The following is an 18,259-nucleotide window of genomic DNA, read 5'->3' on the forward strand; positions in this document are numbered from 1 at the left end:
TACTAAGCACCCATCCTACACACACTTTTCAGATGCTAGTCCAGTGGATGCTAGTCCACTTTTCAGATGTTAGTCCAACGCAGAGTGGCTAACAATAATGGACAGGAGCTGGAGAATGTTGGACACTTTGCATGCCTCAACAGCTATCTGTTAAAGAAGGTCAACATTGATGAGGAAATCCAGGATAGGATCCGATTTGCCAGCTCCCCCTTTGGAAGACTGTATCATCATGTGTTCAATGATCATGACATCAAGATTTGACCACAGCCTTATATAGTAGGACCTTTGTTAACTCTAACTTCTCTATGGTTGTGAAGCTTGGGTGACCTACAAGGACTACTGAAAAGCCTAAAACCAGTGCTACCTCTGGAAGGATCCTTGGGATAAAGTGTGAATATCATCGCACAAATGCCAGTGTCCTTATTGACACTAACACCACCAGTCTGGAAGCATTAATCATTCAAAATCAGCTGCAGTGGCCAGGGCATTGTGTTCACATGGTTGATGTATGTTTACCAAAACAACTGCTACACTCTCAACTCAGCCAAGAATGTGGTGGGGGCTTGGCGGTCTTTTGGCTGAACTACATTTGTGGGTTTCAATGGACAGGAGTTGGTATCACAAGAACTTTTGCAGCTGCTGCTTTTCTCAGTCTCCGAGGATTTAAAGATAAAACATAATCACAGAACTAACATGGCTTGTATAAACCACTGCTTTGCTTGTATACACTGTCCTATTCTCCTGCCCTTTTCCTGCCTTAACTATTTAGGTTTTACCGCAGTGGGGGCTCTCTCTAATTCTGTGTTTATATAATGCTGTGTATAGTGCACACCACAGCCCTGACATCAGCTGGCCTCCAGGCACCACCATAATATTCAAAACATTGACCATTGTTATCATCATGTACAAAAATAAGGCATTTCTCCTCTAGCATACTACATTCCAGTGTCATTTACATTTTTTGTATTTTGTAGAGACATCTATTAGAACTAGTTTGTGGAAACCTATTTTCTTCCAACTACTGACACTACATTCACTGGCTATTCATTTGCTGACAATGTTTCTATAAATGGACTGTGAAATTTTCCCTTGGCAGATTGCCACAAGCAAATTATACTTGCAAAAATCTGTGAAATGCTTATTTTGCCTTTGATCCCTCCCCTACACAAAGTTAAAAAAAGCCCTGGGTTTATCATTCTGTCATAAGCTGCTTAAATCATACTCAAGGTAGAGACAGTGCAAAGCATTTGGGATTTTTTTTTTTAAATGAGAAACATGTTTTATAGTAGAAAAATAGACCTGTAATTCGCACTGACAACTAATGAGGACAGTTTGCGAGTTACAAAATAAAGTGCTAATAAAAGAACTAAATCTAAGAAATAACAGTATTAGTGATTCAGGAACCTGACAAAAGCCTAGCTAACTACGAGAAACAGAAAGTTCATTTTGCTCCATGTAAACCCAGTCCCACTAAGATTATACAAATCAAGTTTATTAAACTTTTGTCTCTCGCTGTAGTCAGCATGAATGAATCATTCATTTACACACACTGAACTTATTTTATAGCATCTATAATGGATTCAGTGGACCTAATTACAACATAGTTTTAACTTAATAAAGATGGAAACCAGAGTAAAACTTTGAACAATTTATATCTTCAACATAATCACCCATTTGATAAATCCTGTTTTAAGACTGTTTCCTGTTACTTGTAAATTTATCAAACGTCAACTATTTTGGTTGCAATTTTCCATACTAGATATCTGTGTCTTGATTGATATTTTTTTTTTTTTTTTTTTTGTAAATTTCACTCAAAACAGTTAAACCATTTATGAGAACACAATTATTGAAAAATATGTTGTTTTGCACATGCGGAAAAAAAATTCTAGTAAACTCATTTGAAATGCTCTATATATAGTTGTTCTCTTATCACCTGGAAATAGATATGAATTTTGTCTGTGTCAAGGAAATGCCTTTTGCAGTGAAAAATAAAATAAGTTTGGCCAACTTAATCTTTAACAAAATATTCAGTTCCCATAGATTCAATGAAGACTTCAGACCTTAGCCGCTAAATGCATCAAAGAATCTATAATGGGCATCATCCAGATCATAGATAAGTGTGACTTTCCCTATTTGGGGCTGCTGTGGACTACAACAAATTGACAAGAGAAAGTCTGTCTAGTGTTTTGTTATAATTGACTCTCCCTGATAATGCAAGGTAAAATGGAGCAGGAAGTTGTCATATTCAGTACAAAGAAGAAGACACATACTCCAAGTCAGAATTCACAGCCCTGAACTCTCCCTCCCAGAATTAGGGGCCTAACCCATGATTTCTCACAAAACATAGGTGGACAAGAACATGGTAGTACAAAAACTGTAGTTACCTCCCACACATTCATCCAGGACCTCAGTGGTTTAAGTATTTATCAGGGGAACAGGAAGTAGAACCTGGATCTCTCTTCTTAGGCAAGTCAAGTACCCTAATCACTAGAAGAGCAGACAAGATTCTTTGAGTGAATCTGATATCTTTTATTAGACCAACTTAAATAGTTGGAAGAAAAAAAGTGTTCAGCAAGCTTTCAGGTTCAAAAACCCTTCGTCAGGCTGAGGAAGTTTCAGCAGTTGGTGTGTGCTCTTCCTGGATGGAATGAAAAGTAAAGAAGCCAGAGGCTGAGCTGGTCTGCATACAAGATATGCATAGTGCATATTATGCATATGCATAATAGTTGGAAAACTTAAATAGTTTACAACTATTTAAGTTGGTCTAATAAAAGATATCAAATTCAGCCAAATAACCTTGTCTGCCTATGTCCTTAGATCAACACGGCTACAACCTACACTCTGTAATCACTAGAACAGATTCATGCTTGTTCTCTTGCATTCCTCAGTCCCCTTTTGGGACCATGTAACTTTTAATTACTCTGTTTAAAGTAGAGCAGATTAAACAGGTAAGACTAAAAGTACTCAGGCCAGAATCTCAGTACCCAGGTAGAGTATTTAGGTGAGGTGGCAGTACACGCAGGATTGAAATCCTCACACACAGGGGGGAACTGAGTTTGGGTTTCCTACATCTTGAGTGTTGTTCTTCTGGCAGCATTGTGTGTGGGACCTAATCAGGTAGGTTTGCTTTGAGAACGCTTAAAGGAGCAGGCCCTATAGGTGGCACAGAGTCCCAAAGGACTTAGACACCAAGCTGCTCAACACTATCAGCACATAAGAATTTTGTGTATGCCTAAAGCACCCCTTTAGGCACTTAGGAAATATTACTGGTAACAACCTTGGAACCTAGGGACTTAAGGCACTTATCGGATTAGGTGGCTGAGGGGGGGGCTGAGGATCAAGATTTGAATTTAAGGAATTCAAGAACTCTTTAAGGGCATTACAATACCATATAATCAAAGAACATAGGCAACATGTGGAGAGGGCAGAGGGGCATGTGCCCCCCGAGGTTTTTGCTCTGATGGCAGGGCACAGGGCTGCAGCCCAGCCAGAGCCAGGTCCCAGCAGCAGTGGAGGTAGGGGTGGCAGTGCAGTCATGCCTCCTCCCCCCCCCCGCCATCAACACTTACATGTCATCTATGTCAAAGACTGTATCATACTGCATAGGCACAAATGGGAGAGGTGGGGCTTAGGGTGTACCAACATCAATTCTGGCATTGGATGCTCAATCTTGCAACCAGAAGTTATTTTAATCTAGTTTAATAATATACTTGCATTTAAGTTGTGTACCTGACAAGTACAAGAAACATAAATGAAAACCTACCATTGGATCCATCATTGCATTGAAGGCTGAAAGAGCTCACAGAAACCTTGAAGAGTTTTTTTAGAAAGCTAACTGCTAGTGAAGAATGTGCACACATTGACCTGAGGCAATTATGGAACTTCCCTTCTTTGTTTTCAACAATAATCAATGCTCCTTAAACCAGTCTTGCCACATATTCCCAAAGCAAACGACTCCATGGTCTTCCAAGGGAAACAGATTAGTAATCCAATCATAAAAATATCTATTGGGCTTTCTACTTTTTAATAAAAAAAATGTCTTTGGCACATACTAGTCAATGTATACTTTAGCTGATAATAGATGCACAAGAAATAGGCCTTAGAAATGTGACTGAACTTCATAGTATCATTGTGCTTAGGCTCGGAAGGGACCTAAACAGATCATCAGGTATGACCCCCTGCCTTGGGCAGGAATGGGTGCTGGGGTCATATCACTCCAGCCTCCTCTTGAAGACCCCCAAGGTAGGAGTGAGCACCACCTCACTTGGGAGCCCATTCCAAAGCCTGGCAGCCCTAACTGTAAAGTAATGTCTCCTGATGTCCAGCCTGAACCTTCTAACAATTTGTGGCTATTCCTAGTAACCGTGGGTGGTGCCCGGGGGAACAGAGCCTTCCCCAATTCTTGCTGGTCCCCCCGATGAGTTCATAAATGGCCACCAGATCCCCTCTCAGCCTTCTCTTGTGGAGGCCGAATAGGTTCAGGCCCTTTAGCCTCTGTTCGTAGGGCCTGTCTCGCTGCACCTTGACCATGCGAATGGCCCTCCTCTGGATCCTCTCAATGCTGGCCACATCCCTCTTAAAGTGCGGCACCCAGAACTGGACACAGTACTCCAACTGTGGCCTGACCAGCGCCGCATAGAGGGGAAGGATCACCTCCCTGGACCTGCTTGTCGTGCATCTGTAGATGCACGACAAAGTGCGGTTAGCCTTACTGACCGCTTACTCGCATTGGCAGCTCATGTTCATCCTGGAGTCAACAATGACTCCAAGATCCCTTTCTGCCACTGTGTTGCCAAGAAGGGTGTTCCCCAGCCTATAGGTATGTTGCAGGTTCCATCTCCCTAGATGCAGCACCTTGCACTTGTCTGCGTTGAATTCCATCCTATTCTCATCCGCCCACCCCTGTAACCTGTCTAGATCTTGCTGGATTCTGTCCCTCCCCTCCAGCGTGCCCACTTCTCCCCACATCTTGATATCATCAGCGAATTTGGACAGCATGTCCACACAAAAGGAAATACTTTATTTATTCCTGTAATAATTTAATTATTTTCAATTGCTTTAGCATGAATTTAATCAACTTTAAGACGAAGTATTTGTGCTCAGAAACCTCTTATGATTCCATACAACTCGCATGCAAGTGTTTAATCAATCTACTTAGCAAGAGTTTTAATATTTCAAGATAAAATACATAACTCCCTAAAACATACTATGGCATGTAACTTGGTAATGTAATACCACCAGCAACTCCCCGAACCTAAGTTTGAAACACCTGTGTATTACCATAGTACCTTTTCCCCTCTACAATCTCAAAACACTTTGCAAACAATGGTTAAGTCTCATTGCATTTCTGTGATGTGAAAAAGGATATTTAGAGATCGCTTCATGAAGGAAAGGACAAAAAGAAAAAAATAAGACCCATTCAGCTGAAACTGTAGGAAGAACTTACACAAGTAAAATGTAGTTATTCAGCTTCACATTTGATCATGAGGATTCACTCAAGTGAAATGGGCCAGCACCCACTTATAAAAGATTTCTCTCTACTGGATATGGCATGGCAGTGAGCACTGTATTGATTCATTAAAATGGAAATTGGTTTAATGCATCTCATCTGAAGTAGATACCTAATATTATACCACAGGCAGAAACTCCCTTAACACACAGACACCATTTACTACCTCTTAAACAGATTGATCTCTTTTGTAATGAATAAGGGGAAATTTCAACAAGATACTTCTATGAACTTCTTGGAGTTACTATTATTTATTATGTGGTACTTTTTTTTACAGACAACCCCCACTTAGCACTCTTAATTGGTTCCGGAAAAAACAAGCGCTAAGCAAAACCATGTTAAGGGAAACCCATTTTCCCATAGGGTTTAATGTAAATAAATATAATTGGTTCCTGTGCTCCTGCCAGCCCTGGCCCCACCACTCCAGGCAAAGCACTGCACAAGCTCCACCAGGGAAAACATTGCCTCCTCCCAGCCTCGTTGTTCCACAGCTACAACAACCCCTGCGGACCCGCACCCGCTGGCCACCAGCGCACCCATCCACGGCCCCAGCCACCCCACCTGCAAGGCTTGAGTCAGGGACCCGCCCAGTCAGGGATTAACAGCGAGAAGGCAGGGATTAACATTGAGCAGTAGCGCTCTGGTGGGTGAGCGCATGACCGGAGCAGAGCAGGTCACGGACTGCAGCCCAGGGATGGGGGGGTGCTCCATGGGCTTGGCTCCACTGTGTGCTGGGGCAGGGGACACTGTGCATGTGTCCTTGAGCACTGGCTCGCACCAGCCCAGACCCTGCACTCCTGCCAGCCCTGGCTTCAGGCCCTGCGCTCCTGCCACCCCTGACCCTGGGTGCCAGCCTGGGCCCCACACTCAGGCCCCCCCCGCCCCTTCTCACCGCCACCATGGCTCTTCCCCGCCCACTGTCTGCTCCAGCACCATGTGTCAGAGTGGACCCCAGGGCTCCTGCCACCCCGCCCTGGGCCTCATTGGCCCAGGCTCCATGCTTACGCTGCCCAGTCCCTTGCCCACCCCTTCTCACCACCAGTTCTCCCTGCCCACTCCAGCACCATGTGCTGGAGCAGACCCTGGGCTCCTGCCACTTCACCCTGGGCCCTGGTATTTTTAATGAGCACTACAGCAAAACCACAGTAAGCGGGAGTTGCCTGTATACTGGAAGATTAACAACAAAATGTTTCCAAAAGATATTTTAGTGACTGTGTTATAATTCCAAGGTAATTGCAATTGGAGCTGCCCTGCCTAATATTCCTGAAAGAAAAATATCATAATCACTGTAGGAAATGACAAAACGGTAAAAATACTTCAACTGTGGATACTAAAATGAAACTGCTGAGGCACCCAACAAATCTCCTTGTACCCACTCAAGTACTTCAGGTCAAACTAATCCTTAGTGCCAATCCAGCAACTTCTATAGATACATACTAGCAATATATTCATTAAGATATTAATACTCCTCTAACCTCTCCATTTACTACCGTGTCTTCTTTCTACCAGGCCACAAAGCAGATCTGAGTTCAAGCCAACAGCTCATTTTAAATACAGTTTTAGTTTCCACACTTACCCTAAAAATTGATCCTGTTCTACAATAACTATCTGAGAAACTCCTCTACAAGTACATCTAAAAGGTAAAAGAAACAGCTGTTTGTGGCTATGCTTGTGCACGATGAGGCAAATTAAAACCTCACTGAATCTATACAGAGTCTCAGGCTGATTTAGCTCTTGAATTGCAAATGGACCTGCAATAGCAATTTAGGAATATTTGGGGAAGAATACAAAGGGTCTAGAATTCACCTTCAGGCATGATGAGTTTGAGGTGACAGTCTCTGAAACAGGGAGAAAAGACTCTGCACAAAACATGGGGGAGTGTCAATGTCGGAAAAAGTGTCCGGAAGTTGTCAAAAAACAGTTGAAACAATAGGCTCAGATCAGTTCTGAGTCAAATTACCAGGAGGACCACACATAGTACAGGAATCCTGTATCAACCCTAACACCTGAATTTTTCCACACTGCTTTTGACCCAGCTCTACGATATTTATTAAATCTCCAGTGAAGATATTGAGGTCTTCACAACCATTCTAAAAACATCAATATGTTTGCTTTTCTGTTAGATTTTATGTTTTATCTTAAGCAAAAAAAGCAGTGTGTTATCCCCTCTCTGAAATCTTTCAGTACCTATAAAACATATCTAACTGATCATACTTACTATAATCTAACATATTTTGGGGTGAGAGGAACTTTTGTAACTGATATTTTTACACCAAGCCTATATAATAGATAGCTAGCTGAACACCTGCCTTGAAATGAAAGAACCAGCACATATTCCTCTAACAGCTACTGACAGCATGAGAGAGAGCCGAGTCCTAGGTCAATAGCTCAAGTGAATCGTAACAGGAGGAGGGGCTTTACATGTACCTGAGAAAGAAGAGGAAGTACAAGAATCAAATGTGCTGTTCCCACAAGCCAAGGAAGATCTCTCCCTCTAGCATTCAAAGAAAAACAGCTCCGTCCTTGCTTCCTGTCTTATACCAGGATTAGAGGTGAGATGACAAATTTTTTGTAGGAACTGCAATGTTCTGAATAGGTCTGTCATGCAATAGGTATTTCAATAGTGGATAACAATGTATTTAGCAACAGTGAAGTTAAATACCACTGGTCTTTTCCACCTGTTCATTTGCAATTTCCTTTACACAAGCAGGAAGACAAATATTGCACAAAAATAGATAAATATCCTTCCAAAGCATTTTATTAAAATTTACCACTCCCTCCACCTTAGCAATACACAATCCTATATTTGTGGAGCCTGAAGCTCCACAAATCACATGAGTTTCCCCTTCTTCCCCATTTCAATTTATTCTTTACACAACATGAAAGACAGCACATTCACCAAGATAAAGGGACAACTGAGTTTAACAGCTATGTTATAATGGAAGATTAAAATCTATTTTTAACTGCAGCTGAATAGGGAATAATACTATATTTCCCTGAAGGTTTATAGATGCCTATAAAACAGAGATCTTATGTTAAGGCATAAAACCTAAAAGATGGTATTGACTAAAAAGATAGCATAAGCCACAAATGAAACTGAGAAACTTAGTTTCACCTTTAAACAGAGAAAAATTTATCATGATAAAGTTAGATTTTCAATTTAGATTATTACAGGTGAAAGGAGTTCTGATGAGTAAACCTGAAGTGAATACTGAGTCAAAGACATGCTGAATTTTTCCATTAACCAAAAACTCAAAATTAACACTTTAATGCAATATTTTAAATGAAATTTTAAAGAGAAAAAACCCCTGCTCTTTTACTGCTTCGCTCTCTCTCTCTCTGGACCAATGAGACTTCAGCGTAAGTATTTTTCCATTCTACACAACACTTGAGAGATGAAACAGATTCTCTCAAAGTACTCTCTACTTTCAAAGAGTAGTTAGTAAGAACTATATGAAATAAAACAAATTCTGGCCCCAGTTACACCACAGCAATTTTGTTAACTTCTGAGAATTCTGCAGAAATGTAACAATCCAATTTGGTCACTCGATTATAGAGTTCGGCTGTCATATTTGCTTGACTAAAGGCCTTTCCTTGCTTTTGCAACATTCCCCAGATTTAACTACTCTGGAAGAAGTTGAAAAGCGGTTGTTTAGTGAGACAAGTCATACTCAGAAATACCTTGCAATTATTTTTGTTACCAGAAAGCATTTAAACAACCTCTTCCCCCTCCCCTGCAAATGTAAATGTTTTCAAGCTTTTTTTCAGAGTTTCAATAACCATGACTATAAACCTCTTTAGTACATAGTGCTGGTATAAAAACACATTGACATTAGCCTGCGTTATATAACTAAGACAGGAAGAACTCTGAGAACAGAAGTTCTGTAAAGATAGCAGCTCCACATCCAAAGACTTCTAACACAGGCAGGTAAGTGACAAGGAGAGCTGCCTCACTGTGAACTAAAGATAATAATTTACATGCTGCAGAATTTCAGCCATCAAAACTAGACAGAGTACTTCTCATACACAACCATCACTTTTAACTGCCAGCAACTCAACCACTCAAAAAAGCAAAAGAGTCACAGGACTGAAACAAAATATAAACACTGCTGTACTTAGACTCTACTCTTTTAATCATTCCACTACCTGGGTCCATTTCATATATATGATCAGGTATTTTGCCAGAAAAGAAATACTATGAAGTTATTTTACCAATGATTTTGATACATTTTTACTCCCACACTGGTAGCATTTCTAGTCTAGAAATGATCTAATGCCATTCTTGGCCATACTACTCAAAATCCAGATAGATATATAAACAAACAAGGACCATCCCATATTACTGTTTTAGGCATAAACCTATAACACAAAGAGAACTTTCTGCCATTGGTGCTTTTTAAGTGAAATTAAGAGAACTTTCTTCAAACCTAGCCAATTTTGCTTAGAAGATTAGTAAAATTTATCTAAGGAGGAGAGAGAGAGAGACATCTCTCCATGTAATAGAATTAATCTCCACTTTCAAAGACAGCACTACTCACAGATACTGGACATTAAGAATACTCACATGGAGTATTAGAGATTATGGAGTAGGTCGTTCTGTGTAAAGTTACATCTTATCCCTACATCAGTAAGCTCTAAGTAAGGGGAAAGTCAGAAAACAAGCAGAGAAAATGATAAGTGATTTTATTTATTTATTTATTTTTATTATTGTTACCACTTAAATTGTGGCATTTCACATTAGATACTCCTTTGAAGTTTATCTTTTTGGACAGCTCCAGTTCAGGGTGTTTTATTTTCATTTCAGTTTAAGATCATTTTACACTCCCTATCTAAATTTCTACAAAAATTAAGGGAACTAAAGTATTATTGTAATTCAAGACAGCTAACAACTTATCTCAAGTATGATTCAAATGACACTGATGTGGAGGTCAGCACTTTGGTCTTGCTATGCATACTCATTTAAATATTGCTTTTATTGGTTTGAAGGCACTGATATGCTAAGAGCCATAAAGGCTAGTGAGACCTAAAAAAATTTGAAGACTTGTAAATGGAATTGGAAGATTTTAAAAGCTATTATGATGTTTGTAGCACAAACTCCAGGCAATTATGCAAATGAATAACCCATGACTACTCCTTTTCATGTAACAATGAAAACAACATATTAAGTTTCACTTGTAGCGAAAAAATGTTTAAAGAAACACAGAAGTTCAGAATAGAAAGCAGTAAACGAGGAACAGCATTGTATGAAGTTCTTTCAGGCATAAGAAATAAGTCTGGGTCATTAGAAATGTGGGTAGTAGAGAAGAGTTTTAGCTCAACAGTAACCTGTTAGGCACATAATATTCTCTTATCACATTATGAACCACGAGTTCAGCCATTCTAACCAGGTCTGGATGTTTCTTGGTTTTCTATTAGGGAAAAAAAAGTATTTTAATTTAATCTGTCACAAAACAAAAAAAGGCCTAGTTCTTCTTTTCAGAGCACTCCCCATGAGGTCAGAATTATACCACGCATGGTGACTAGCTGCAATTTAATTCCTCCCCACAACTTCTATGCCCAGCAGCATTAGGACCTCCAGCTTTCTCTAATCCTCATCCATCTGGTTTTGCTGTTGGTACTTGATATGCACAGCCAGCATGACAAAACCAGTGAGGATGCAAGCCGAGCCAAAGACCAGGTAGGCAATGCCCAGGAAGGGGTTCTTGCCGCCCATCCAGGAGACTGTACTGAGAATGACCTTCTTGGTGCCCTTGAAGGGGAGGACAGGGTAGCTGTAATTGATGTCGAGGCGGTAGGTTCCACGGGGCAGGCCAGCGGAGAAGTTGCCCTGGTGGACACGGCGGTAGAGCTTGCGGAAGGTGGGCAGGGCGGCGGTGCGCATCCACACGATGAAGTCCTCGTTGACGAAGCCTGTGTTGTTGGGGTTGCCAGCATCCAGCAGGTAGGCGGCACAGGGCCAGTTGGGGGGCTTGGACGTGCCCCAGAAGGCGGTGGCCAGGCTGCCGTTCACCAGCTCCGGGTTGCGGAACTTGACGTTGGAGTCGGTCCACCAGGAGATGCCCCGGCTGTCCAGGGGCACCGGCATGAAGGACCCGTTGACCAGGCGGTGGAGGGCGAAGGTGTCGTTGAAGAGGCTGTTGGCAACGGCGCCGCAGGGGGCCACGGCCTGGCCCCGCGGGTCCCGCCGGTAGGGCCAGCACTCCTCGGCTGGGTGCCGCAGCCCCCAGGGGTCCCCGCTGAGCTGCAGGTCGTCGCGGGACACACCGTAGCGCCGGTGGTTCTGGTAGTAGTTGGACAGCTGGTAGTACAGGCACACCGGCCCCGGGAAGGGCTCGGCCAGTTCAAAGTGCAGGGTGCAGAGGCACGGGCCGGAGGTGGCGCTGGCATTGGTGCAGCGGGCGCAGTCCTGGTTGCTGCCCAGGGCGCCCGTGTAGTCCAGCTCCAGCTCGCGGATGGTGCCCGAGGAGAAGTGCAGCCCCAGCCCCACGGCCAGCCCGGCCAGGCCCAGCGTGAAGAAGAGCGGCAGCGCGATGCCCGCCGACAGCAGCGGCTGCCAGGCCGGGAGTCGCTGCTGCGTGAAGGCCGTGCGGTCCGGCCGCCCCCGCTCCCGCCGCGCCGCCGCCATCGCCGCCCCGCCCCGGCGGCCGCAGGTGCTCCTGGCCCCGCCCCGCCGAGCTGAGCCCTCCCCCTGCGCTCCAGACCCGGCGGCTCCAGGCTCGGGCATGTCGGGGCCTGCGGTCTGGGAGGCGCTTCCGCGAGGCCAGGGCCGGGCTGTGACCGCGGGCGGAAGCTCACACCTGCACAACGGAGCAGCCCTGTCCCAGCGGCAGCGCAGCACTTGGGGCCCCTCGTGCCAGGCAGCCGGGGCGGGGAAGCCGCGCTGGGGCTGCACGTGCCTCGCCCCTGTCCAGCGCCAGATGCTCGTAGGGACGCGTGACCCGGTGGCTCCGTGCGACCGCAGCCACTGGCGGGCTGTGCTCAAGCCATTTGATTGTGAAGCAGCAGTGGGCACTGATGTGGCACGAGGGTAATGTGGAGGTGTGTACGCCAGCAGCCAGACATAAGTCCACTAGTGTGGCAGTGGCTGTGCCTCAGAGAGTCTGACAGTCTCTTTCCCAAGTGTGTCCAATGATGTTCTTGACTTCAGTCTTCACAAAATACAGTTAAAATGCCATCCGTTCACCAGCTCTGAATTGTTGTTCGGCTGGTTCCATAATTATACCATGTCACCATGTCCTTAGGCAGCTGCCAAGTGCCTCTTACATGCCTTTGCAGTGTGATCATGGGGGGCAAACACAAGGAAGCATATCCCCAACAGGCACATGTTCATTAAACACAAAATCCAAATCTCTTGATTACTTATTGGTTCCTGTTTCTAGTGTTGCTGTTTCTAGTTACTCTGTATTTCTCAGGCTATTATTTATTACAAGAGGCTGTGACACCACCATTTACAACGGTGAGAACACTATAGTTTTCTGACTCCAGCAGCACTGTACCAAGGCCAGAGAGAAGACAGAATAGAGATGTACCTTATACACTAAATCTTAGATACATAAAGATGCCACAGAGCCGTTTAACCTAGGCCCTATCTGTACCTGTGCTAGTTTTTTTTGTAAAAATTCCATGCTGCAGACAAGAGAAGCAAGAAAAAAAATCACATTATCTCCTACAACAAACTCCTTCCCTTTGGGGACTCCCTGGGTTGTGTACAAGAAACACACAGCCAGGACAGTAACTCTGCTACACTTTGACACTTACTAAGTAAGCTAACTACTTTCAAAATAAGACTTAACTTGGGGTACTGATTGTCCTCTGCCAATCTATTTAGCCATTTTGAAAAAAAACTCCAGCAATACAGATGCTGCTAGCTGCATTTTCATACATCTTTGCCAATTCTGAATATACTAAGAACCAGTGTGTTTACATCCCGCGAGAAGCACTAGAATTTGTCACCCAACATGCATCAATGGGCACAAAATCACTTGCACAATTTCTAAAGATTTTTTTCTTTATCCATAGTTGTTTTGTTAATAAATTAGCAAAGTTCCTGTGCAATGTAGAAACAAGGGGACTGTGTGTGTCATTTCCAGGAATGGGTAAGTCCTTTTGTTTTCCTCTATCAGCTAATCTCACAGTACAAAGTAGGAATCTCCAAGGACATGCTTCAACAAACAGCAGTAATCATTTTCTGTTATTTTTGAGCTAACAGAACAGTAATACAAATTCTACCTCCTCTCCCTACTCTCTCCTACACAACAGCTTCTTTTTAGTGAATAAAGAAAATAGTTAAAAACAAAGGAGAATGTTTGAAAGGTAATATTAGTATTAAAACAACTCTGTTTTGTACTTAAGTTTCTGTGATTTTGCTGCAAACCTCTTACATTTAAGGAGCTATAACTTAACTGTAACAAATTCTGTGTGAACTGAAAGCTGGAATCCAAAGACTTAACCTGGAAAGAAAAAAAAACCTGCTTATTCTTTATAACAGTATTGTCTTAAAAATAAATAATTCAGTTTCTTAATCTATGGGTCACTGTGTGTGAAATTAATCTATTTGCAAATAGCATGAGAACTGGGAGGTAGTGTGGGCATAGTAGGTACAGATTGGACTGGGACTTGTATCTGGGTTGTGTTCCTGGACCTTGTCTGTTAGGTGACCATGGACAAACCATTTACATTCCCATGTGCCTCTGTTTCCCCATCTGTAATATGCAGATACTGATATTAACCTCCTAAAGTGCTTTGAAACCTGCTGATAGAATGATAGCTAAGGGGTAGGTATTGTATTATTATCATCATCCTCACTTACACCATTTATATGCAATATTGCCACTTCCAAACATTCAAAGATCAGACCCCAAAACAATCAGAAGAAGGAATAATAATCTTGAGTTTTTTTAAATAATAAAGTGTGGGATTTTGTTTTGTTTCTAGTTGTCTTCTGGCTCTTGAGACTCGGGTTCCCGAGTCTCAAGGCCTCATTTTCATTTTTCATTTTTTCTTTGCAATCCTAGGAACTGGAAATGTAGTGTTTTTCTCTGAAAAATTGAAGCATGGTTTTTCCTTGAAAGCAGACACTGTCATGCAATATCCTGGTTTCAGGAGCTGGAGCATTAACAAGCAAACCATATATTGCAAAATTTAAAACTGCAGAAATTGGCAAAACTGAATGGCCTTTGAGCTTGCCCTTTGTACAGGACTGAATTTCTCACTCTAGGGTTTTACCATAATGCAGGCATGTCAGAAATATAGCTTGTAAGCCAGATCATCTGGCCCATAGTTCTGTTCCTAGGTCCAGAGTTGACCCAAACACTGCATGTGACACACACCAGACCAGCCGCATAGACAGGGCCTCAGATGCATACCACACACAGTTCCTGTTCCATCCAGTTTGCACATGGTACCCACCCTAGCCAGTCTGGTATACTGCATGCACTGGTTCTGGCATGGGGTGGCGGGGGAGAGTCACTGGGCCTGATCCAGCCTGCAGAGCCAGCTCCACACCATGCATCCAGCCCATGGACCAGCCCTGTACCACTCAACCAGCCCATGGAGCCAAATGTGTTTAACACAACTGTCATAATGAAAGAGGATATGTCCAGAAAAAGAACATTGTTTCTTTAGACCAACATCTCATCCTTGTAAACTGTCCATTAGATGCACTGAAAGTGTTTCAGAAGGATGGATGCTTCTCTACCTCCTGTGATAAGCCATGGCAGGTAGGTGCTAATTGATAAATTCCAAGAAGACAAATTCAGCAGAACTTGGTTATAATGGAGTGCAATTTCAATAAAAAGAAAGGAGTATTTGTATCACAAAAAGGTGAAAATCCAATTGAAATACACTGAAGCAATAAAAGATTTTTATTCCATATGACTAAAGACAAGTGCCGAACACATGGGTTTCACTGTATAAACATCTAAATATAAAACCAAAAACAACTAGTTGCTTTCATATAACTTCTTGTCCACATGTATTTCAAACTGTATCTTTGATTTCTTATATGCCTGCTTTATTCTGAAGTTAGAAAGGCAGGTGTGGTGCCTTCTCAGCAAAGAAGATACGAAAAATCCAGGAGAGGCTCCATAAGGAAATAGACAAAAGCACAGAAAAAGGAAAAAGTGAGAAGGTTGAGGGGAGAAGAGAGAGTGGTCTTGCTTACCTAGAGAAGGAGTTGTTACTCAATAAGAGTGTCTACGTGTGGACATAAGGAATAGTGAATGAAGAATAACTCCATGAGTAGACAAGCTCTAACTATATTTTAAAAAATTAAACAGACTAGGAAGGTATGTAATGGAAAAAATCAAACAAATGAGAGACAAGAAGAAAAGGAGAAAGGAACAGAAAAGGATGGAAATAAGAGAAATAATAGATGGAAGTATGAATGTAGAAAGACAAAATAAGGTTTTTATTTATATTTCAGTAATGCCTGGAGACCCCAACCAAGCTGGGCCCCTTTATCCTAGTACTATCTCAACACATATTGAGAAACAGTTCTTGTTCCAAAGAGCTTAAACAAAAGCACCTAGAAGTGAAGTAATTAAGCCAAATGTCAAAATGAGGTCAGTGGCAAAACTGAAACTAGAACCTGGTCTTTTTGGCTAGGTACAAGCATTCAAAAAGCCTGAGGCAAAATTGATCTAAGTTACACAATTTTCTGTAAGCAGCATAGTTTAGACTGGTAGCAAGCAGAACACACAATCACCCTTTGGTGGGGAGGAGAGAGAAGGGGCAAATCTTAGACTGGGTTTTACCATTTTTAAAACAGTCTGTGTGCTGAACTTCTGTTCTGATATGGGTATAGACCAATTTCCAGCAATCCCTTGTACTGGTAAAAGTATAATGTCCGAACCTGGCTTTTATCTCAGCCCAGTGCCTGATCCCTTACACCACAAAAATAGTCCTGGTAAAAACTTTGCCTCCAAATAGTATTATTATTTTTACCACTGTGCCTAGGAGCCCTAGTTACAGACTACGGCCCCATCCTGCGACATGAAACCACAGAACAAAAACAACATTTGTTGGCCCAGTGAGCTTCAAATCTAAATATCAGACAGAAAACAACAGAGGGATACAATGAGACTAAAAGATAAAAGAATAAAAACCAAGAAAGTAAGGAAAAGAGGCAAATTTGAAGAAAGAAAATGAATGGAACAGAAGATAAGAAAAAGCCTAAAAAAGGAGAAGGAAACAGAAAGGATGGAACAAAGAAAAGGGAGATAAAGGAAGAGTGGCAAGGGAGAGCTTTTAAAAATATATACCAAAGGCATGCACAAAACAGATGGTTTGGCAGCTATGCAACAGGAAAACCTGGAACAAGAGTGATTAAAGGGCTCTCATTTCTAATGTACCTGAACTTGAGCAACATACCAAAAATAAGGGAAGGGGGTTCTATATAAAGGTACAAAATCCTCCTGAACTCTTCGGGAATATATATTCTGCATGATACAAAAAAAGGCCTTTCCATTTTCCTTAAGGTGTATTGTACTCTATAAGTGAAATTACACACCATGTATAATCAGCCTCCAGTTTAAACCTGATGGCAGAACTCTTTCTTCAGTTTTTTTAAAATGTTCCCATAATATTTGTCAATGCAAGAAAACTTTTCAAGGAAGTAGCTAATTTGTGTATGGCTCCCATGCTTCTAATCTTAGTCTTTTAAGCAAAATATTCAAAGTTAGTATAATAATAGAGAGGAGTGCCAGGTTGCCAGTCACAGAAACTGAATTTATTCATAGCACAGGTAGCAGCAGTGTATACTTTGCTTATAATGTCCACTGATGCTAATTTAGTCCTTGGCCTTTTCTCTTTCTGTTCCTAGCCTCCAGCAGCCCCCACTGGGGGAAATATGTGTTCTCCCCTATCAAGATAGCTCCCCTACAGATACCTTAAATTTGACCTTAAGTTTAAATACAGATTTATGTTTATAGTGCTAATTTATCTAGGGAGACGTAGGACTAGGAGTCAGGAGCCAATGACTACTAATTCTGACTCTAATGCTCACACACTGAACAACCCCAGGCAAGACAATTAAATTATCTACTTTCGTAAATTAGGCAAATACATCACTCGCGGGAGGTGCTATATAAGTCAATTAACTCTTGACCAAGAAACACTATGTCAATACCATATTTTCTTACATACAGCACATCCCTGTATACACACCTTTTTTTTGAAGGGCAACCTGAAGGAAAAAAAAAGATCTTCCTCTGTGCTAACTGAGTAGCAGCAGCTAAGGTGCCACACCTGTTGCCAGCCCTTAATTCCAGATGGGACATGCTGACCACCCCAGCATGCTGGGTCCAGGGCCACATGCCAAGTCCAACCTGACATGCTGGCTCCAGGGCCATGTGCTGGGCCTGATCCAGTGCACCAAGTCACGGACTGCACACCTGGTCTGGGGCTGCTTACTGACTTTGGAGTCACATGCCAAATTGGCCCGTGTGTGCCAAGTCCAGGACCACATGCCAAGTCTGGAACTGAGTGCTGGTTCCAGGGCCAAGTACTGGATCAGACCCAGCACAGCAGGTCCATTTGTGGATCAAACCCATGTGCTAGCCCAATCTGGTGCACAAGGCCATATCATCTGGCCAAGGGGCTACTAGAGCTGAAGCAACCAACACAGCCACAAATCCCTCATTGCCAAATTCCCAGATTCATGGGGAACCATTTTTTTTATATATAGTGCTTAACCCAATTTTCACCAGTTGGTTTCTGGAGGGAACGGTGCAGCCTATATGTGAGAAAATA

At 42.5% G+C, this 18,259-nt stretch overlaps 1 protein-coding gene across 2 annotated transcripts; it reads right to left on the reverse strand.

The window, feature by feature from the left end:
- Positions 1-8,249: 8,249 nt before the first annotated feature.
- On the reverse strand, positions 8,250-12,160 carry TMEM30B (transmembrane protein 30B). 2 transcript variants are annotated; one of them, XM_059713756.1, is made up of 2 exons: positions 11,247-12,160; positions 8,250-10,917 (listed from the first exon to the last, which is right to left on the reverse strand). In XM_059713756.1, exons 1-2 carry the CDS (start codon positions 12,132-12,134, stop codon positions 10,819-10,821), a joined length of 987 nt encoding a protein of 328 aa, XP_059569739.1. In that variant the 5' UTR covers positions 12,135-12,160; the 3' UTR covers positions 8,250-10,818. The 2 variants fall into 2 exon arrangements, with proteins under 2 accessions (XP_059569739.1, XP_059569738.1); XM_059713755.1 differs by having other exon boundaries at positions 10,824-12,157.
- Positions 12,161-18,259: the final 6,099 nt, after the last annotated feature.

Source organism: Alligator mississippiensis, chromosome 10 (genome assembly GCF_030867095.1).
Source record: "Alligator mississippiensis isolate rAllMis1 chromosome 10, rAllMis1, whole genome shotgun sequence".
Lineage (NCBI taxonomy): Eukaryota > Metazoa > Chordata > Crocodylia > Alligatoridae > Alligator > Alligator mississippiensis.

Excerpts from the sequence above, each read along its gene's own strand:
- TMEM30B (XM_059713755.1), bottom strand. The coding sequence starts at position 12,134 with ATGGCGGCGGCGCGGCGGGAGCGGGGGCGGCCGGACCGCACGGCCTTC.